The 22,955-nt window shown below is 32.0% G+C and overlaps 1 protein-coding gene across 6 annotated transcripts in view; it reads right to left on the reverse strand.

The window, feature by feature from the left end:
- Positions 1-22,955, reverse strand: part of LOC123006615 (serine/threonine-protein kinase tricornered) — a 48,579-nt gene that overhangs the window by 4,459 nt on the left and 21,165 nt on the right. For 2 of the 6 annotated variants that reach the window (XM_044401256.1, XM_044401231.1), the window contains 2 exons: positions 4,238-4,373; positions 1,111-1,751 (listed from right to left, as the gene is read on the reverse strand). In XM_044401256.1, the coding sequence (XP_044257191.1) occupies positions 1,111-1,751; positions 4,238-4,362 (766 nt within the window). In that variant the 5' untranslated portion in view covers positions 4,363-4,373. Of the gene's footprint in view, positions 1-1,110; positions 1,752-4,237; positions 4,374-6,370; positions 6,441-6,511; positions 6,662-15,567; positions 15,709-18,256; positions 18,453-22,955 lie in introns of those variants that run through there. The other 4 variants (XM_044401240.1, XM_044401266.1, XM_044401276.1 and 1 more) reach the window with 4 other exon arrangements.

Genomic DNA, 22,955 nt, shown 5'->3' on the forward strand with positions numbered 1-22,955 from the left:
ATTTTTTGACAGATAGAATTAGTTTTTAGTTAATTTTATAGATAGAATTTTTTAAACATTTTTTTTCCATGTTCCTGGTATCTTATCTTACTTGAAATTTTTCTTCAACTTCATTAAACTTATAAATATCTCGATTCCATTAGAATTAAAAAGAATTTATTTGGTAATACATACAGGAAGTTCAAAAAATCGCGCACTTCCTTGAAAGGGCGTAATTGGGTAGTCCCCAGAGCACTGAAAAAATATTTCAAAAATTCTATCTGTCGAAAAATTTTGACATTTATTGTTTGACATTTGACATTTTTTTATGTCTATTTAATAATACTGATGACCTTGTATATGTTTTTTTATAATTATTTAGTAAAGGTACAAAAATTTTGTCATAAAAGCCACAAATACATAACATTGAACAGAGTTTACAATTTAGGATATAGCTTCCTTGTTTCCACTTTTAATAGCCTATAGCAAAAAAACTTGGAAAATTACTTTTCCAACAGAAATAAATAGAGTGAAAGTGCAAAATTTAAACTCTCATAACTTAGAATTCTTTATAGATAGAATTTTTTTAACTTTTCTGGTGCATCCTTATACTTGAAAATTTCATAACATTGAAATTTTTATAGATAGATTTTTTTTAAATTTTTTCTATGTTTCTGGTTGGGGTGCGAGTTTTGGCGCACTCTGTATGTGCATGTAGAACGTTACTCCTTCAAGTTTTAGAATCGCGTTATCTTAGGAATGGTGATTCTTAGAAAAAAAAGTATAAGGACCATTTTCGTAGATAATTTTAAGATTTATAATTTTTGTCTGGACTACTTTATTGATAAAACTTACCGTTTTCGAAAAAAATCAAAAGAAATTCTAATTTTGACCTTTGACACAGAATAACTTTTTTAGCACACATGGGATCGATGAGGACTTTTGACACTTTATTTCTAATGGTGTACCTCAGGTCCTCACCAAAATTTAGCTCTGTCAAAATTTTCGTTATTTGGCCACTTATGACTAATTTGACTGGACTAATCTGACACTTTCTTAGTTTCCTCAACTGTCTTTTGTAGCACAATGTTTTCAAAAGTATCGATTGACATTGACTACTTGAATACTTACTAAAATCCGACGGCTTGGCTTGACTCAAATCCCTATAAAAATCCGTCCTGTGCGACTTCTTCAGTCCCGTACACAGCCCGAAATCGGACAATTTCAAATGCCCTTTCGCATCCAATAGCAAATTATCCGGTTTGATATCCCTATGGATAAATCCGAGCTTATGTATCGAATCTATAGCTAGTGCCGTTTCGGCGATATAAAACTGCGTAAATTCCTCCGATAACGTGTCTTTCTTCATTAACAGCGTCATCATATCCCCACCCGGTAAAAACTCCATTATCAGATACAAATTGATGGGATCTTGAAAACTATAATACATTTTAACCACCCATTGGTGGTCGGCTTCGACGAGGATATCGCGTTCGGCTCGCACATGTGCCACTTGCTCCTTTTCAAGCATGTCGGCTTTTCGAAGGATTTTCATGGCGTACACATGACCAGTGTCCTTTTTCTGGACTAGGCGGACCTCGCCGAAAGCCCCCCGACCTATTACTTTCAAAGGTTCGAAGTCTTCGACACCGAGACGCGATCGCTTCAGTCGAAGGAATTCGGTCTCTTTCTGGGCGTGCTGGAGGCGCTTCTCATGCTTCTGCTCTTCGGAGAGGCTGTCGTCTTTCAAAGATTCTTCCAGTTTCGCTAACCTGAAAAAATTCAAGAAAAGTGCTGCTATTATTAATTTCTTTCAAAATAAGTAAAAAACATAATTTCAACTGTTAATTGCGATTTTTGTAAAAAAAAGAGAAGAAATGAAGAGAATGTGAGTGAGGTTGTTAAAAGAAAACACCAAAATTGAATAAGAAAAAGAATGAAAACAAAAAACAATAAAAGTATTTGTAAATCTTAGAGATTTTGCTTTTAGAAAACAACATAAAAGTTTTTAGTTCTTTGACCAAAAAAAAGAACAACATCGGAATGAAAGAATGAAAGCTCAAAATTCAAATGTCAAAGTTTCTGAATCAACGATAAAAGCTACTAATGAAATTGTTTAAAAAAAAAAGATAAAAATGATTACCGCAAATTTCTTTGAACATAAGAAAAAAAACGATCTAAATTCTTTAAAAAATTAAAAACTATTGTAATTTTTTTAAAATATGTACAGTCTTACAGTCTGGCGATGCTAACATAAAAAAAATTAAAAAAATTGTTCGTAAACCGCGTATACACTTCACCGCAAGAAGAAATAAATAAAGATGACTAAAAAAAGAGAAAAAAAGTTGTTAAAAAAAAGAACACCAAAATTAAATAAGATAAAAAATAAACTTTAAAACAAGAATAAAATTAAAGTATTTGTGAATCTCTAAAAACAACAAAAGTTTTTAGTACTTTGAACAAAAAAAAAACAAAAAAAAATGCTTCTTCAAAAACATCAGGAAGAAAGTTCAAAATTCCTAAACATTAAGGTTTCTGAATCGACAATAAAGGCTAATGATCAATTTGATTTAAGAAAAAAAAAAAAAAACGAAGAAAGTTGAAAAAATCTAGGTGGAAAAAAACGTAAAAGAAAAGATTTGACTAAAAAATTAGAAATAAAGGTTCTTAAAAGAGAAAATCAAAACTAAGAAAAAAATTCTAAACCATGGGAACTGGATTCCATGGAAGAAGAGCTACAAGAAAAGAAAAAGAACAAAGCTATTGAAATTGTTAACAAACAAAAAATTAAAGGGAAAAACGTTGAAAAAATATAAGTGAAAAAAAATATAAGAAAGAAAACACCAAAAATTGAATAAGAAAAAGAATGAACTCTAAAACCAAAAAAAAGCATTTGTAAATTTCTAAAAACAACAAAAAATTTTAGTACTTTGACTAAGAAAAGAAAAAAAAAAGAAAAATGCTTCTTCAAAACATCAGGAAGAAAGATCAAAATTCATAAATATGTATTAAGGTTTCTGAATCCACAATAAAGGCTAATGATCAAAATTGCTTGAAGAAAAAAGATAAAAACAAAGAAAGTTAAAAAATCGAGGTAGAAAAAGACGTAAAATAAAGATTCGACTAAAAAATTACAAAGGTTAAAAGAAAAAGAACAAAGCTGTTGAAATTGTTCTTAAAAAAAAAATTAAGTGTAAAAAGTTGAAACAATGTAGGTGAAAATAAACTACAAAAAGTGAAAAAAAGACCAAAAATGAAATAAGAAAAAAACTCTACAACAAAAAAAGTATTTGTAAATCTCTAAAAACCCAAAATTTTTAGATCTTGATTTGTCTAAGAAAAAAAACACAAATATAAACATGCATCTTAAAAACACCAGAAAGAATTGACAATAAAAGCTACTGATGAAACTGCTTTAAAAAACAGTTAAAAATAACAAAGTAGAAAATAATGAAAATAGAAAAGACGTAAAAAAAGATTTGACTAAAAAATTAAAAAGATCATTAAAAAAGAAAATCAAATCTGAAAAACAAAGCTGATCAAAATGCTTAAGAAAATAAAAAAGAAAAAGTTAAAGACGTAGAAAAAAAAGAGAAAGAAAAGATTAGACTAAAAATTAGAAAGAAAGCTTATTAAAAGAAAAAAAAACAAAACTAAAAAAGGAAAAATTCTAAAGCATGAAGACTGAATTCGGCTGGAAGAAGAGCTACAAGAAAAGAAAATAAAGAACAAAAGCTGTTGAAATTGTTGTCAAAAAAAAAATTAAAGTGGAAAAAGTAAAAAAAATGTACGTAAAAAAATAAAAGAAGGAAAACACCAAAACTTGAATAAGAATGAACTCTAAAATAAAAAAAGCATTTGTAGATCTTTAAAAACAACAAAAATTCTTAGTACTTTGACAAAGAAAAAAAAACAAAAATAGAAATGCTTCTTAAAAACATCATTGACAATAAAAACTACTGATGAAATTGCTTTAAAAAAAAGATAAGAATGGAAAAATTGAAAAAATAAAGAAAGAAAAAAAAAGAAAGATTAGGAAAAAAACAAAATTGAATGAGTTCATGTAGGTAATCAATGTCAAATAGCAGAATAGTAGTTTATATAACATAATTAATATTATTTATTATTACATAACCTTATGTAAAAAAATTACTTTAGTACTGAAGTATACATTATACGTTTTGATTCCTTGAAATATGTAAAAATATGGCTTATTTTGAGTTACCTAACAACTATTTCATTCACTTTGACCCCTTACCTTTGTTTTCGCTCCACATGTTGAGCTATGAGATTTGTGTAGTAATTTTCTAAGGTGACTTTAGCTTTGGTGGCTTTGTCCAGGGTGTGGACACTGAAACGGATTGTATTCTCCGTGGCAGTCATGTCCAGAACCCCTGTAACAACAAGAAAAAAACCTTCAATTATTATACACCAAACCAAGAAAATTTCCGTGTTCTCTCGCTTAGAAACACGTCGTGACAATGAGAGTAACGTAAGTCGTGCCCGTGAACAAACCGGTGGATCGTCGTCGATGTCTTCGACAAACAACCAGGTACGATTATTTCATTAAACAAACGAATTCATAGACACTGTTTACACAGAGTCCACTTCACTGTTTCCATGTTTGAAGGAGACTGTTTGCTCGTTTTACGCTCACAAACGAAGAACCAGCCAACCCTCAAAATTAGAAATTTTCTCTACTAAAACTTTCAAAAAATATAAAATACCGACAAAAGCAACTGTGCGAGTGTATGGATGATGACCGATTGTCCGTTCAATGCCCGTGAAAAGCGTTATCGCAACAGAGAATGAGCGACGAACACCACAATCTACGAATTGTTCAATTGCGAAGAAACTCGTCGATGATTTTGCGTTTTTCACCACGTGGACCCGACGACAATGGGAACAGGTAAAGACAGGGAGGTGACTTCTCGGAATTGGGGAATTTCGCATGCTTCCACGTCGATTAGAGACTGAAATATCTATTCTGGCGGCACCGAATTGTGACTACAAAGCTAGTTAATTTTAGTTCAAACAGTCAAGGAAAATGGCAAAAAATAAAACGAAAAGTTTCAGGATGAGACGCAAGCATGTGGAAAATCAACGAACAGAATTTCCTACGATTAGACACAAAATAAATCAAATAGTGAGACAATTATTACGTGTAATTTATTAATGCGTGAAATTTTCGCAAGCAAAAAAGCATATTCAAGGCTGAAGCAGTATAAGGATGTAATAAACACAAAATGACAAAAGCAAAAATATTAAAAGAAACGATACCCTTGAAAAAATCCTCTGATATTTTAGATATCTTATAAATATACAGAAATAGTATATTACAAGCGAGAGGGCAATTAAATATGTCATTGCTCCGAGGACTCAAACACACACGTCTTTTGATGAGATTCGGCTGTATACAGATACAGATCTGTAAGATTTACAGATAGCTCTACAGTTACAAGTCTGTAGATAGATATACAGATACAGCACTGTAGATAGATCTACAGTTCCCGGTATGAAGATAAATCTACAGCTAAAGGTCTGTAGATAGATTTACAGACAGATCTCGGTTACAGGTCCGTAGATACATCTGTAGATCGATCTACAGATACTGGTTTGAAAACATATTTACAGATACAGATCTGTCGATAAGTCTACAGTTACAAGTCTGTAGATAGATCTACATATACAGTAATTTAGATAAATCTACAGTTACGGGTCTGTAGGTAGATTTACAGATAGATCTCCGGTTACAGGTCCGTAGATACATCTATAGATTGGTCTACAGATACAGGTCTGTCGATAGATCTATAGTTACAAGTCTGTAGATAGATCTGCATATACAGAAATTTAGTTAGATCTACAGTTACAAGTGTGTTGTAGATTTATAGATAGATCTCCGGTTCAGGTCCGTAGATACATCTACAGATACAGGTCTGTAGACAGATTTACAGATACAGATTTAGATCTACAGCTACAGACCCGTAACTAGATCCACAGAACTTTGTTGAATATTTTTTCACGGAAATTAAATATTATTTATTCCTGCTTTTCTAAATCTTTAATTAATTGAAACTGGAACACGATAATAAATACGTGTAAAAATAAATCGGAGTCACGACATTTATTCGAAATGTCTTATATTAATTCATATTAAAACTGTTATGCTGTCTTTTTATTGCGGCATAAACAAGAGTAATCGTGTAATAAATATTTTATTTTTGGCATAAAAAAGATAACGTCTACTCCAATTGAATTTTAGGTTGTCGACAACAAATGAACATTTATTTATTATGTTTAATTTACTAAACAAACCGCAACGTAACATGAAAATCGCTCTTGACTTTCCTTTTAATCAATCGATTTTTCGTCATCTAAGTACAACTTTCACCTTTTTTATCTCTTTCCCTTCCATGGAGAAATTCACCAGTGTTGTTGCAAAACATGTAGGGACCGTCGGGGTAAATAGAAACTCGGGGTAAGTGACCGAATGTATATTGTATACATTCAAGGTTAACTCGGAAGAACTTACCGAACAGCGAATTTCGTTAATTAACACGCAATTTCGCGCTTTTGACTTTACACAATATTAATTAATCGTGGATGCAACTGTCATATTTTTCTCCTATTGCGGTGTAATAAATAGATCGTGAAACAGTTTCGATCATTGTGTTTGTATTTTTTTTAAACAAATGACACCACAATACACACCTATTACGTTATGAATCACAACGATGACTGACTCGACTTTTAAATGAAAGTTCGTAATCTTGAACTTTCGATGACATAAACAGAAAACAGGCGATTTCCGTCAATATAATACGCGGAGTGTAAATACACCCTTATCTTATCAGTTTGCGGACTGCGTATGTTGTAAACTCACTGCTTCAATAAATGAAGATAACTAGTAAAATTTTATAGAACATTATTTCAAAATTCGGGTGCTGGTTTATTTGTTTTCCAGCTTTCAGATACACAAATAAAACAAAAAAAGTACAGATTTAAGAGCATTACAAAAATATTAAACCCCGATTTCAATATTACTATAGCTCGAGAATGAAATATATTTATATTTGTTTTTATAAAATAAAATTCTATTTTATTAAAAAAAAAACACAATTATCATTATTACAATAATTATCAGAATTGGTTAAAATATAAATAAAAATAAATACTACACCTTCAAGTAGCTTATCACTTTAAAATTAAGTTGGCAACATTAGATAATGTAAAAACAGGAGATATGTAAGACTGTTAACTCTGAAATTGGTTGTACAAATTTTTAGTATAAATAATTTTTTGAACGTGATAATTCTTTTTAAAAATTACGTTGAATTATTTTTGAATTACAAAAATTAAGTTAGAATTACCGGAAATTATTTGAGAATTACTGAAATTTTTGTGGAATTACTAGAATTCGTTTTGGAATTCCGGAATCCTTTTTGGAATTATTTTGAATTTCTTAGAACTATCGGAATTAGTTTGGCATTACAGGAATTATTTTAGAATTACGAAAATTAAGTTGTAATTACTGTAATTATAAGAATTAATCTAAAAACAATGAAATTACGATGGATTTTAAGATTACTGGAATTTTGGTGAATTTTTCTCGAAATTGCAAGTGTTTCGGTGGATTTTTTTTTTGGAATTGGAATTAATTGTACTCACTTTGTTCAAGTTAACGCCCCTTAAACTTAATTTTCATATCTTATTTTCACTCTACATTACTCATTGTAGCCAATTAAATTGCAGTGTCACAGGTATTGTTAATTAAATTCAAAATTCGAAATAAGTCTCGAACAATAAAATAAAATTATAGCCTTGAAGATGAGTTTGATTACAAGAAACAGGTCAACGACTAAATTAATTAAAAGCACGATTTAAAAAAAAGTTTATATTTATTTGCACACAATCAACTAGCCAATCATTTATTAAAAAAGTGGCATTGTTGTACAGGGGGTGTACTAAAATGCTGGAACATGATAAACAATGAAGAGTACAAAAATGACCAAACTCTATTTTAGTCCCTTCATCAATTAAATGAAAAATAAACTACCTTTAGGTTTATAAATACAGTATTTTAACGAGCCATTTACTAAAATCGTCGATTTTTCTTGGCTTCAGCGCAATATTTATGGAAAAAACCTCCATCATTGTGGAATTTTTCATCAACCGTCGACAACATTTTTAATTCCTTGGACAATTTCGACATCCACGGGAGCGTTTAATTAAGAAAAAGATGTTGCGGAAGCATCTTCACTGTCATGGTCGATGTGCGACGCTTCCGTCTACGATGAGATAATATACAGGGTGTTCGTTAACCTTCGTTCCGGACGTTCATCAACCCCCATTCAGACTTTAAAATCTGCCACGATCAATATTGAAAAGCGACGTCTGGACATGGGGGACAAGAAACGGATCGATTGACTTAACCATATTTTATTTTTATCTGATTTTTCACATATTTATTGCATAAAGGTATAGCCAGCGATAGGAAAAAAAGGTCACGGCTCTTACAAAAGCTAGATGTTATCGTAGCAGAACTAATTTCTATGTCGGTGAGCGTGCTGTTAATTATCGCACCCGATGTGATTTGGGGAGGTCATTCGGTAATAATGGCGGAAGACCGGTCACCGTGACCGTATTGTCGAAGTAATCATGTTGAAACGTTTAATTGACAATGTTGGGAATATTGAGGAACGAGAGAGTTGAATAATACAAAAGACAATGCGGAAAAATGACCAAAATAATGGATACTTAGTTCGGTGTATCATTATTGTATTTACTCCTGCCTGCGGCTTAGCTCGCGTGTTTCATGAAAATTGCGCCCATTACAGACTGCCTGAGAGAATATCAGAAAAAATAAGTATGTTGCAAAAATACAAACAATGGTACTTGAGAGAAAACCTGGCAAAAAAATCTTTTTTTTTTTTTTAAATTCAATGAAACAGATCAAATTTCTATTATTAGGAACACAAATCGCAGATAAAACCCAACCAATCAAGTATTTTTCGTGATTCACCTTAATTGGAACTCCACTCTTGTTGTTTTTAGTGAAAATGTGGATGAAAGCTTCTCTTTCGTGTTTTTACGAGCTTAATTGGGTCATAAAATGAAAAAGCATGCCGGTTTTTCCTCTGCAGTCACTCAATCCATTAGTGTAACTACGTAATGAAACACATTAAAGATTTCAATTCTCGTTTTTTTTGGGTCAAAATCAAATTTTGTTTATTTAAATATTTATTATCGAAAAAATTCACTTCCCCTTGCAGAAATATAAGTCAGCCGTTATCTTTTCGGCCGAGTGGCCGCAATGCGGGATTTAACCATTTGTTTAAATTTCTCGACTTGCCAAGCAATACATCATTCCTGTAGTTGAGGTAAAGTTCGTGTTCCGGGCACCCGGAGAAAGTTCAAGGTTCCGGCCGCTCCAACCGGATTGAAATTAAAACCTAACTGCACTTTAGAGGGTGAGGCCCAGTGCTATTCATTCGACGGAAACGGAAGCATACATTGTATGAAGCTTGAAATGTTTATTAATCCGGCAGTAAAACTATTTTTGATCGATCGAAGCACATGTCGCCACAAGTTAACGCAAAAACCTTTTCCTCGTAAAATAAACAGTTCGAACAGGTCATTTCAACAAAATCAAAGCGTTTGAGACCACTCTCACCACTATGCCGTCTGAAATCGTTATTATAGGCCCTCAAGCGGCGCCTTGAGTAAGCCACCAAATGCTCCCCGGACTTGCAAAACTTGCATCTCGTTGCAACAGTCGAGATTATTTAATTTCATCACGATCGAATCGCAATAACGGCACGAAAATTGCACGAAATTATAGAGTATCGGTTTTTCGTTGACTGAGGGATTCCCTCAAACCATAAAATATGTCATAGGTCGTTAACATCACTACATTGTAGTTTTGTGTCTTTTTGGTGTTAACGATGCATCGTAACCTGCTTTTATTTCGGATCGATCTCAAATTGGACAATATGGCGCTGTTGAGGCAATCTGTTACAATACAGGTTACATCCTTATTGCTCGATACACCTCGACAGCTGTTGACCGTGATGACGCAAGTGTGCGTGCGTCATGTGTTTGCTTTCTTTCTTTACCGATTTCATTAACAATGTTTAGATTCTATGTACTTTTGGATTTCATAATGGTGAACGTCTTCACTAATGAGAGATACTAAAAAAAAACGTCAATCAGCGCCAAGATAATTCATACAATCTCTCTCAGTAAATCGTTTACTACAAAAAGGCATTCAATCTCATTTTTGCATGGAAACTGTTTGGGGTCGACTTAACTGAAACACGCTGTATCCATAAAGAAAAGTATTTTTGATATACAGGGTGTCCCAGCGAGTTGAAAAAGTCCCTTAGTAACCTTTAAATGGTAAAATGAAAAAAAAAATGTATAGGACATTGATAAATACTAATCTAGTGCATCACCTAAAATTTTCAACTATACAGTCTGTCTCAAAAATAAGTTGCAATACAAACTTGGGTTTTTTTTAAATGAAACACCGTATGTTTCTTGGCATTTTTGGATGTAGCCATTTAAAACAATGTTTTTACGCTATTAGTTGATTTCGCTTACTTTTAGAAAGAAGACGTTTTTTTTTTTTGACGAAAACATGCACTTGTTAAAAATTTATTACACAAAAACTAAGACAGCTAGAACCAATTTTTCTTACTTCTGCAATTTAAAACTGTAGCATTTTTTAGTGTTTTGCATTTTTAAAGATTAATAAATCAAAAAGTTTGTTAAAAGTTAAATAACTTAAAAATTTAAATGGAACACCCAATTTTTTATTTTTGCATCTAATAGATTGATAGATTTTCTATCTAAAAAAATAAACTAGAATTGATGACTCTCCCAACGAAAACTACAGTAACTCAAAATTTGCAGTTTTGAGGAAACTTGCATTCAATTTTTGATTGTTAACAAAAAATTACTGTTTAATATTATATATTATTGCTGAGGGTCTAAGTTTTGGTAATAATATTGTTTATTCAGAGAAAATTTTTCTCGTTGTTTTTGTATTTTGGGCCCTACATAAGCCATCGTAACTCAACACCAATTTTTATGAGTAGTTTTCGTTGGGAATGTCAAAATGAAAAGATATTTAACATTCAATATTAATTGTAGCAACAATGCCTATCAATATCTGACTAAAATTCAACTTATTTTATTGTGAAAATAAAGAATAATGGATTCAGTTTAACACAAATGTGATTATTAAGTGATATTTCTTCCATCTCTTGTGCAACTGTACACTTTTTGGCTACTGAAACAATAGTAATTTTTTTTTTAATGTTTAGCGTTAAATATCTTTTTAGTTATTGATTATAAACACCTAAAATTAAATAATTTTAGAAAAACAATTTAATAATCTTTTAAATGCAAAAACAATAAATAGGGTGTTCCATTTAAATTTATTCAGTTATTGAACTTTTAGCAAACGCCTTTATTTTTTTATCTTTGCAAATGCAACACACTAAAAAAATGTTACAATCGTATAGCTTGTACCCTCTTCTTTGCGGTAGTAAAAAAATATTTCTAGATGTCTTAGTTTTTGTGTAATAGACTTTTTAAAAGTGCATGTTTTCGTCAAAAAAACAATCTTATTTTTAAAACTAAGCAAAATCGGCCAATAAAAGTTTAGCTAAAAAACATTGTCATAAAAATCTCTATCTAAAAACGCTAAGAAACACATGGTGTTTCATTAAAAAAAACACAAGTTTGTATTGTAACTTATTTTTGAGACATGCTGTATAGTTGAAAATAATTTTAGGAGATGGATTAGTTTACTATTTATCAATGTCCTATATAATTTTTTTTATTTTACCATTTAAAGGTCACTAATGGACTTTTTCAACTCGCTGGAGCATCCTTTTTTGTATAGGAAGTCTCTAAAACACGTCTTCGTTTTCAAAATCATGACTCTCTTTAACTTATAAACAAAAGTCAAAGCCTACTATGATTTAAATGTATATCGTCTATGACAGCAAAGGTATAAATTTTTAAAGATTTTGCTAAAATAACAACAAAAGACAATTCTGACGTTTTATTTGATAGTTTAGAAGGACGTCTTAACATAACATATCTTTATCAATGCGAACACCAACCTTAGTTGAGACACCTTGTATATCACCGATCTCCTAGATGTTTGCGAGTTTATAGACAAGATCAATAATCCGTCTTTTGTACATCATGTCAAAAATGAAATATGAGTTCAAGGCCGGTTTAATTTTCGCAAGGGCGTCTTTCGAAGAAACCGAATCTACATGAATGTCATTTCCGGAGATACATCAATCACGTCGTACTAACAGAATCGTTTTTTATTCACACTTCATTCAATTTCGTCACGTCGAAATCAATTATTGGCATTTTTTCACGTTTCCTTATAAAGAAATGGCATAAATCCTGTTTGTAACTCTCGAGGAAAAAAAATAGGAGCAACAAGTTGATAAGATATAAAAATATCTTTTGTGGTTTCTGAATTTGGTCCAAGACCAAAACACCGTTTCCAGGTAATGACCATTAAAAAACCATATTTTTGATAAGATAACAAGCAAGTGCGTTAACCTCGTCTTTGTCACAATTAACTACCAACGAACACGTAAATGTGTTTTAGAAAAATTTCGACTTTCACTCGATTAGAAAAAATGCTCCGATCTAATTGTTTATTGTCTGAAAAGTTCAAACAAAGTTCACCACATTTTTATTGAACTTTTAATGGTCGGTTTGCGCTTGTAACTCGGTCATTAAACGCTTTATTTTCTAACCGACATGATAGCACTATAGTGAAAGGATGTGGGGAGAAAGTGCCGTTTTTTCATACGCAAACCCTTTCCCAAAGTTCCACAATTCACGGCTAAATAATTTCGCTTACGACAAAAAACGTGTTACACTTGCGGAAATACTAAGCATTTTGTAATTTTACAACGATTACGTAGACCAAGAAAGGGAGATGTGGCAACGAGTTTTCTCTGAGCTGTAGAAATTACATTCGTTTAAGGGAAATGAAAGCTTGGACATTGCGCTCATTTAAACACTTTTCATGCAGATTTGACGCAAAATATTTGAAATTACGTTTTTCAGTATTTATCAATCGCCATAAAAATGGAACGGTTCCAAAAATTTCATAATCTTTTTGCATTCTATTTTCATTCAATTTCATTCAAAATAGTATATTAAAAAACAAGTTTCATAAAACCAGTCTTGAAGCTCGAACTCAAGTTTAAAAAAACGAGTGTCGCAGCCACGTGTCATTTTAAAAGTAAAAATTTGATTCAGTCGCCTTTTGACATTAAGACATTATTAAGACATCTCTAATACATCTATTAGAGAAACGAAATGCAGACAAATTACAAAAATTTAAACAATGAAACGTAATAAATATTTTACTCTTCAAATTACGTCAAATTTTATAATATTTAAGCAAAAAATATATTCCTTTTGTACTTTTCAAATTATTTATTGTACCTAATAGGTCCCACCTTCCCGTTGTCAATCTTTAAATCGTGCGACTAAGCCCTCCCCTAGTTCTAAATCACCACACCACACGCAGTCGCGGTAATTAAGCTTAATTTCAGATTAAAATCGCGTTTAATTTACATTTTAATGTGACATAATAAATATAACCGCCAAAGACGAATACAATTTGCACACTCTTTCGCCACAATGTTCGTCGAACAAAGCAATGATTCATTTTGCGTTTATAAATAATTCACTTTCGCGCCATTTCATCACGAATTAAATATATTTAGATGAACAAAAACCGTAATGTTCGCCGAAATCATTGTTTGAAATTAATTGTATTTGGTAAACATCCTGTACACGTAATGGTTTAATAAGAATTCGGACAATATTTTGTGGTAGACATAAACCAGTTAGAAATTTATCGTTGGAAAAATGTGGTTTGAAAAAAAAAACTTATGTTATTGCCGAGACATTGTTTGTAGTGGCTAGACAAAGAGATCGATATTTTATTTCGACGACAATAATATCTACAGGAGTTTAAAAGAAAATTGAGTCTATAAAAAAGTACACGATCGGAAACTGTTCAAATGTCTTGCTTGATTTAGACCAAGAGCACGTTATCTTATTATCTAATCCGGTATTGGCGAATTAAGTGTGACGTAAATTTCCGTTCCAATAAAAGGATTTTCGCAATATCGAGCTGTTTTTCAAAATTTATTCAAGAATTTGTTCAAAAAACACGCAACTATTTCCTTTATTATTTTTGAGTTACTGCACTTTTTGTACAAAGTAATTAAGGTTACTTATTGAATTAGAATTTTTGACTTTTTTATTTGGAGACTGTATTTACTATAATTATTTGAAAATATCGTTTTTTATAAATGCAGAATATAACAGAATCTCAAAAAAGATAACGAAAAAGTATCCAATGCTTTTTCCACAATAAAATAGGTATAATATCATATAATTCAATCTCAACAAAAAAACAGAAAATGTCAAAGTAATAGTCAGATTCTTAGATTATTTTCTAGTGTAACAAAAGATTAAAATTGTCGATAAGTTTATCATTTTATTACAAAAATAATTAAAAACTAATCAAATCAATTTTCCACTGCGAACAAATATTTTTCAGTTATTTTGACGTCGATTGTATGTATTTTTATGCCTGATAGTAATATGCAGCCGATAATACCATTTTCAATTTCTGTTTATCTTCTTTATCGCTTTTATGTTATTCACTATTAAACAAAGTACTATGTCGATAAGTCAACTGATTAGGATTATCGAGGTTACACTGTATTCAAAAATCTTTTGTTTCATATTTACACCTCTTTCACACATTTTTAAAAATAGCAAAACTTCGATAGGATGACATCAAAATAAATGCTACATATTTACAATTCTCTTTTTTTTTCAAATTTTCAAAGGTAAGTCAAATCTTTATAAGCTTTCTTTGTTATTTCTGTTTCTTGTTATTTTTTACTTTTTTAAAATTGTCACTTCTAATTACTACTAATCAAACAGAATAATTTACGGAATAAATGAATCAAAAACTTATTATTTTTATTCAATTTCATTTATTTAAAACTTCTGAATTTTTCTATTAATACAATATATTAAAAGTTTTCAGTTTGTTCAAAATATTTATGTAAATTCTTGGCCTCTAAGCTGAAAATGAAAAGTTCCAAACTACCCACCCAAGTGCACAAAATCCGTGTCAAGTTTTCATCAAACATCCAATTTTCCTTCAAAGTTATTTTATTTTTGAAAGTTATGCAAGCAACGCCAACGAAAGATCGTTATTGTAATTTAGAAAATTCACGAAAATAACCGTCCCAAGTCCAGAATCTATCTATAAATAAACGTCTGCAACGTCACTCCGTAAACAATTATACGACTGCCATCTCCAAGAGAAAAGTCACAGAAGGTGAACTTAAATTAACACCAATTGTGAACCCATTGAATATTAATCCCGACATGACAATGTAGAATCGATTTTGATTTAATAAAAAAAAATCGACAAAATCCAGTTTCCGGAGCCCTTATCAACCCCGGATTTTCCCTCTCCACGCCAACTACAACAGCTGTTCGACTTACGTTTTACTCAGAACTCAGAGAACGGATGACACATCGACTCGCATGCTCACCAAACTCATTTTCAAGACTGCGAACAGCTGATGTCCGGTCTGCTTTCGGCGAGCTCCTGCGCGTCGCAGGAGACGGTCGCGAGCCGACTGGTGGCGGCGACGATGGCGTTGGAGGCGGCGTGAATGGCGCAGGATGCGCGACGTTGCCACATAAATCAATGTTGTGTGTAACACCGTGGACTCGATGACCCAAAATGTGGGTCAAGATTAATTCCCAGTGGCACGATTAGGCAACGTTACGTAAGGTTAAGGGCTGGGGGTGGTGGATTTTGAATATATTCAAGGTCGAGTCATAACGAAAAAATTGCTAATACCAAATTTAAATTCGCAAGGTTGGCAAGCCTTATCGGATGTCCTCCATAATAAAAATGAATAAAAGACAATGAAAAAGGAAATTTCTGCTGTTTACTGTAACGGATTATTTATAAAGTATACAGAGCACGTGCGTGGGTCTAACAGGAGCATCAGAAAAAAGAACTGAAAATAACGGTTATTTTATTATTATCTATGTACCAAGTGCTTTTTCACGTTTATAACATTGAAACGTAAAAATATTTCAGGAACGCTAACTGAATTCACAACAAAAAAGTTTTCTTTACCACGTCAAAAACTGAGATTTTTTGGCTCAGTCATCTATAATTAAATCAAAAAAATGGGTAGTAATAAAGCGATCAGAAAATAATTCAATTTTGATCAGTATAAAATGATAAATGAACAGTATAATACAGGGTGATTCTTAAATAAACCGACAAAATTTTATCACAGCTTCCCACGAATAAATGGAGACAAACTGTACCCTTTTTATGTTTATATCTTTTAGGGGCAAAACCCCTTTTATCCGTGCCATTTGTGGCGTTTATGAATAGTTGCATTGATCAAGTACATTTTCATCAAATTAATACCTTGGATTTCCTAATACTATTTACGAACACATCAGTGGCGTACGCTTTACCTCGAAAATAACTTTAATACATTTTATTTGGAGAACGGTTAAACAATGATTTTTTTTAATATTTTTTCCAGCATGTTTTGATTTGATACTACCAAGAATAAAATTTTGTCGGTCTATTTAAAAATCACCCTGTATAATATTTTGCACAGTAAAAATTATAAGCAGTAAAGCAGGTACAGTATTTTATTGTAATTTGTTCACTAAAAAAATCCAATTTGTACAGTAGAAATAATAAACAACATAAAATTTAAAGAATTTTCTGTCTTTTTACATAACAATGTATGGCCCCTGCCCAAGAATGTTATTTATTATTGTTACTTATTTTTATATTACTGAATTATTATTATTATTGGAGGGTATGTATTAGCGAAGGCGCCTGCGCAAGAATGTTTTTAGCAAGGGCTGGAAACTGTGCACAAATGGTAATCAATCTAATCAGCGTACGCCACTCCTTCCACTGCTGTGCTCCTGATATACCACAATTTTGTTTTTGAACACTTTGCGATATTCCGATTTTGCTCGGAAACATTTTGCTTGTAAATCTGTGAATATTAAATTAATTAGTTTTGCACACACATTCATTACTGTGCATTTATTATTTTTACTGATCAAGAATACTTCTCGTTTAAATAATATGCAAACTGTGCATTTAAATTGTTTCCAAAAAAATCACCAGACCTGAAAAGAGACTTAAAACTTAAAAAAAACTCTATCTCTCTTTTGGTTGGAATATTCCGAATATTTTTTCTACAATTAAAATTTTTTTTGAGATAGTAGACGATTTGAAAAATCCCCTTTTATTGATTATATTCGGGAAAAAATTATTCACGTTAAATCAATATTCATTACTAAACTCTACGAGATAAAAACTTGTTTTGCTTACACAGCCTATCTATGATTAATCAATTATCAATATTCCGACCCAAGGAACCTTTCCCTCCCCTAAAAATATCAAAAAATCGTTTGTATTCATGGCACAAACGGAACAGTAATACCGTAATAAGACCTAAATTTCACGGTAATTAATCGAGGTTAAGTGGTGGATGGTTAGATGCGACGATAATGCCTTGTCGAAACAAGCGAATACATCAATTACCGATTGCGTGTCGTCCACCTACGTACATTTTTCCCGATGGAAAGCCACGATTTTTTCTAGAGCGTGACGAAATCGATGCACTTGAATTAATCAAATAGCGGAAAAAATATTATCGTGTCGTCGATTCGTAGCTCAAGGTTGGTGGTTACCCCATAGAATATTAAGCGAGGTCGGAACGGGGGGCAAAATTACATGAGTTTTCTTGTGACAAGTGAAGAGTTGTAGAAAGGCGATTTCTAGATGCTTCAATGACTTTGAAACAATCAAGTTTCGAGTGGATACGCACAATGCGCGAACGTTGCGAAATTAGATGAATATTACCACAAAAACTGTCACCAATAAAAAAAAAAAAATTTTCAATACAAAATTTTGTAAAAAAAAAGCTAGAATTGTGTTTGGTTTGACGCAATCTTTACACAGTGATTCACAAACCTCCGCACCACCTTGAACATCAATTTCAAAACGAGAAGAACTTTCAGCCAAGTCAAGGCTACTAGTACTACACCATAAACACAATACAATTGCCGATTAAAATTTCAAAGTGTTCTGGTGACTCAGAACGTTAAAGTACCGTTTTGAGACGGTTAATACCTCTGTCCTTTTGGCTGACGTTTTGAAGAAGGACTCTACAAGGGTACCACATCCTAAAAAAGGTCACATCTAAACACATTCCACGAACACAATCCAGTTTGTCTACTTTGTTGCTCTCTTGAGGAAAATATCACAAAAATTACACACCATAGAACGGAAATCGATTCATAGACAGCGTCGTCGTCGTCGACGAAGTCATGTCCGTTCGACGTTCGTTCGACAACTGAAATCACTTATCGAGGATGTAATAATAGATTCCTTATTAAAATAACTCGCGAAACTTCATCGTCACCTGTCAATAGCGTTTTTTTTTTATCGCAGATAACAGCGATAAAACGGAAACAGACTGTTTGCCGGTTTGGAAAATGGAAAATGTCGTGATGTGGTTCAGCATCGGAAAAATGATTAATTTTATAATCGATGATGGCGGCTTCTGAAACGTCACTTTCCAGGCGTTATAATTGAACAATCGAGAAGTTGAAGTTGAAGACACGTGTTTGTTATGCAATTTTTCCTTAAAAAAATTTCAGTAAAATAGGTTCAAGCCTTTATAGCAGGTCCAAGCCTTTATAGCTTGCACTTTTCAAGCACATATACAGGATGCGCCAGAATTCGCGGCCCAGAGAAAAATTTCAGGTAAGATAAAATACCAGGAACATGAAAAAAATGTTTAAAAAATTCTATCTGTCAAAAAATTTTGAGATTTGTTTTTTAACATTTGACATTTTTTATGTCTATTTAATGATACTGATGATCTAGTATATGTTGTTTTACAATTATTTAGTAAAGGTACAAAAATTTTGCCAATAAAAGCTACAAATAGCATTGAACAGAGTTACAATTTAAAATACAGTTTCCTTGTTTTCTCTTCTAATAGTCTGTAGCAAAAAAACTTGGAAAATTAGTTTTCCAACAGAAATAAATAGAGTCAAAGTGCAAAATTGAAACTCTCATAACTTCGAAATTTTTATAAATATTTTTTTTTTAACATTTTCCATGTTCCTGGTATCTTACCTTATATGGCATTTTTCTCTGGGGCGCGAGAACTGGCGTACCCTGTATAAACATTAAATTAACACTTATACTTATTCTGTTTAGAAAAAATTCGATAAATGATATATAAATTTTGGAAAATAACACTAGAACCAGCCTGTACTTGATTGTGTAAGTTGTTAACAAAAAAATCCAATCAAAATAACTCTTAGTGATTATTTTCTTACGAGTAGAACGACTTACTAAAATACATTTTTCAACCTGCAATTATTAATAATAGGTATAACCAACTATAATCCTCCTTTATTAGACGCATTTCGACGACCATATATCCGAAATTTGTAAATTATCCTTGCAGATCCAATCTCGTTCCATACTGTTTCGAAAATTGCGCCACATAACAAAAAAACCAAAATTATTACTATTAAATACAACAGAATTGGTTCAATTTAAATTCCGGAACAAGCAGTGAAACAACACCGTCATGTGTAACGAAACGAATTAAAATTGCTTCACGAAAAGTGAGAGGGCTCATAATTATTATTTCGAATGCGCTTTATTTAATAAATTAATTAAAAATAGAACGTTTTATAACACTTAAATTAAAATAGAGGTGGTAATAATGACCGAAATCCTGTTCGGTAACACCTTTCAACAACAGGAAGAGACTCTAGTGGACCCTTTTTCCGGTCGGCGCATCAAATTTAATCACGCGTAATGAGAAAAAATAAATCACTAACAAATTGCTCCACTTGCAAGTGTGGTAATAATAATGTCTTTTTTTTACTATTAATTGTAAAAAGTATCATATAGTTTGTCGAGAGATTGTGAAGTTGTTTTTTTCTCCTAGTAGTCATAATCATTTTCATTATTGACCAAGGGCAATAATGAATTAAAGGTGGGTAAATACCGACATGTATGAAACCAAACGTTTTTTGCTTAAACTATTTATTTTTTGGAAAAACTAATTGATGAATGATAATGAACTATAAAAATGTGATGTTTTATCAATAATAAAATTTTTCGAAATTTTCTTTTGTGTTTGAGTTGTACAAAATTTTCAATTTTTTTTAGGTAATCCATTATAAAACCAACCATTTTACTCATGAAAGTTTATGATCTAAAGAGTACAATTTTTTTTAGATAAATTGCAATTTTGACAAAAAAAATCGCATAGCTCAAAAACAAAACAAAATTCGTTCCAAAAATACGATCACATTTTTTCTATTACATTAATTTATATTAATTATTATTTTCTGAAGACAAATAATTTAAAAAAAAACCTTGGTTCCATACTTTATATTCACCCTGTATATCTAGAATATTATTATTTAAAACTATTATCACCACAAGTACAGTTAGAGACACGGAATTTCGCACAGGACTTTTCTGTCAATACCCATTTAAAATTTGTGGTCTAAACCATTCTTTATGTCACCATGACATATTTAAAAGTCAGAATGACACATAAATGTCGAGATCCCTCTAGATTGACAGTCCTGTCCGCAATTTCGTGTCTTTAACTGTACTAACGAAAGTATTTCGAGATAAAATAAATGTAAAATCAAAATTGCCCTACTGGTAATAGGGCAATTAACAATTTTAAATTTTCTTTGCGGATTCTATAAATATTTTATTAAGTTAAAAAATGACAAACTCATTTACGATAAAAATAAAATAATACTTCCAACTTATAATTTTTACAGACTTTCATTTATTATTTCCCTCGGTGCTACGCATCTCGAGCCATAAACAGTTCGTCTATAAAAAATCTCTTCTCTACCTTGTTATAAAACATCCAATTACCACATATCAAGGCCACAGCCAAAAGGTAGAACAAGCAATTAAACTCGCACCCAAAATGACAAAATATCGGTTCCACCGATGCGTGATGTTAATTTTATTTTTCAAAAAACAAAACTCGACACTAATCGCCAATCAGACATCTGTCTACTAGCCACTGTGGCAAATCAAACTGCTCATACCGTTAATTTGAGAATTCATTATCAATTACATAAGGCAGTTAACGGCTCGTGTTAATTAGTGTACTTGAATTCATTTTTTTCCTATTAAACATCTGTTACCACCAAATTCTGAACATGTGTTTGTTGTTATGATGCTCGATTTAAATCAATTCTCCTCCTATTGCTGAAACTAGGAAGTGACGTCTTCACGTATAGAGAACGTGATGTAGAACATTGAAAACTGATAAAAGCGCAATCGGAGATGAAACTAACGGTAAAATATCGTCGATCTTTTCCTTTTCTTTGGTCTAAATACGCACTCGGGGAATGAATGATCGCAAACAAGCAGTCTGTGATCTCCAGATCCTTGAAGGACAGCTAAAGCTACTTCAGAAAATAGCATAAAAGCAAAACAAACAACCCAAAAATTATGTAAAATTAAATTTTAATGAAGTTACTCTTGTTTGACCTTTAGCAAACATGGTACTACGCGGTACTCGCATATTTTGTTTTGTTATGTGAACCCGCTGATCGAATTATCTCCCGGAGACGGTGCCCACGTCCTTAGCTTATTAGCTTAATAATCTAGATCGACGTTCGGCGCATAAAACTTGTATAACCGTACGTTTTTGCATTAATGAATTGCGTTCTTACATAAGTATTATTAGAATTTTTTCAATGATGTAACACAAAAACACAAGAATGCGTGTGTTAATTATTATCTCTTCACCTTGATGAAAGCATTGCGTACCCAATTTCCACGTTTTAAAAACACAATTCTTGCAAAAACAAAGCGGCTGTTGTTGTACCAAATCGAGCAAATTACCGGGATATCATTTCAAGGTGTCTAATTTTTTTCCACCATTGCGTCATTTTCGCGACCACTTTCACTCGTGGTGGATATGGAGCGCATATCCCTCACGGCTTTCACATTTATGATTTGTCGGGAAATCGAAAGAGATGCACGGACACGCTCTCTGCTTACTTACTCATCAATAAGCATTTTTTCCGTGTGAGATTTTCGTGTCACGATTTTGTTCCATTTGCGATTGGGAAAAAGTGCAAGAGAGGTGAATACACGCCGGAAATGCGTTTCCACTCGAGCAGTCGTTAACCTCGTTTTCCGCCCGCATTGTGTCCCCAAAACAGGATAAATATAACCGAAAGGTTGGTGGTCCTGTGAGTGTCATCGCGGATTTCGTTCCGGTCATCGACGCACTATTTCCGGGGGTAGGAAAATTGCGAAAAACAAAAGAATGGTTTTTGCGCAAGAAACTATTTAATTAAATTAAAACGCGTTTTGAGTAAATTGTTGTTGGCATTTACGTAACTCGTTTCGTTTCGCAAGAGTTGCGTTAATGAGCGAATTTTTCAGTAGTTCTGTTAGCTTTTTTATAAAGCGATAAATCATTGCAAAGTTCATTATCAGGTGAAGTCGCGAAAAACTGAAGTATTTTACGCACAAGTGCCAAAACAAATAATAACCAAAACAAGAAAACCCGTCTGAAACTTTAATCAAATTTTGAAAAAACGTCTTTTAAGCGCAAATTTTAACGTTTTATATTTTTTCTTAGTGTTCCACACTAGGTTTGGGGAAAAAGCCTTTTGTTCGTTTAATCTTTTAGTTTTTTAAAAATCTTTAAAAAGTAAACTGCTTTTCTCAAAAAAAATCTTCAGGACTTTCTACTCTGCAACTTCATTGTGCAATTAGAACCATCGCGTCATTGTGACACCGTTGACAT

Source organism: Tribolium madens, unplaced genomic scaffold, assembly GCF_015345945.1.
Source record: "Tribolium madens isolate multiple individuals breed KSU strain unplaced genomic scaffold, Tmad_KSU_1.1 Scaffold_11;HRSCAF=98;Tcas5.2_LG3b, whole genome shotgun sequence".
In the NCBI taxonomy this organism is placed as follows: domain Eukaryota; kingdom Metazoa; phylum Arthropoda; class Insecta; order Coleoptera; family Tenebrionidae; genus Tribolium; species Tribolium madens.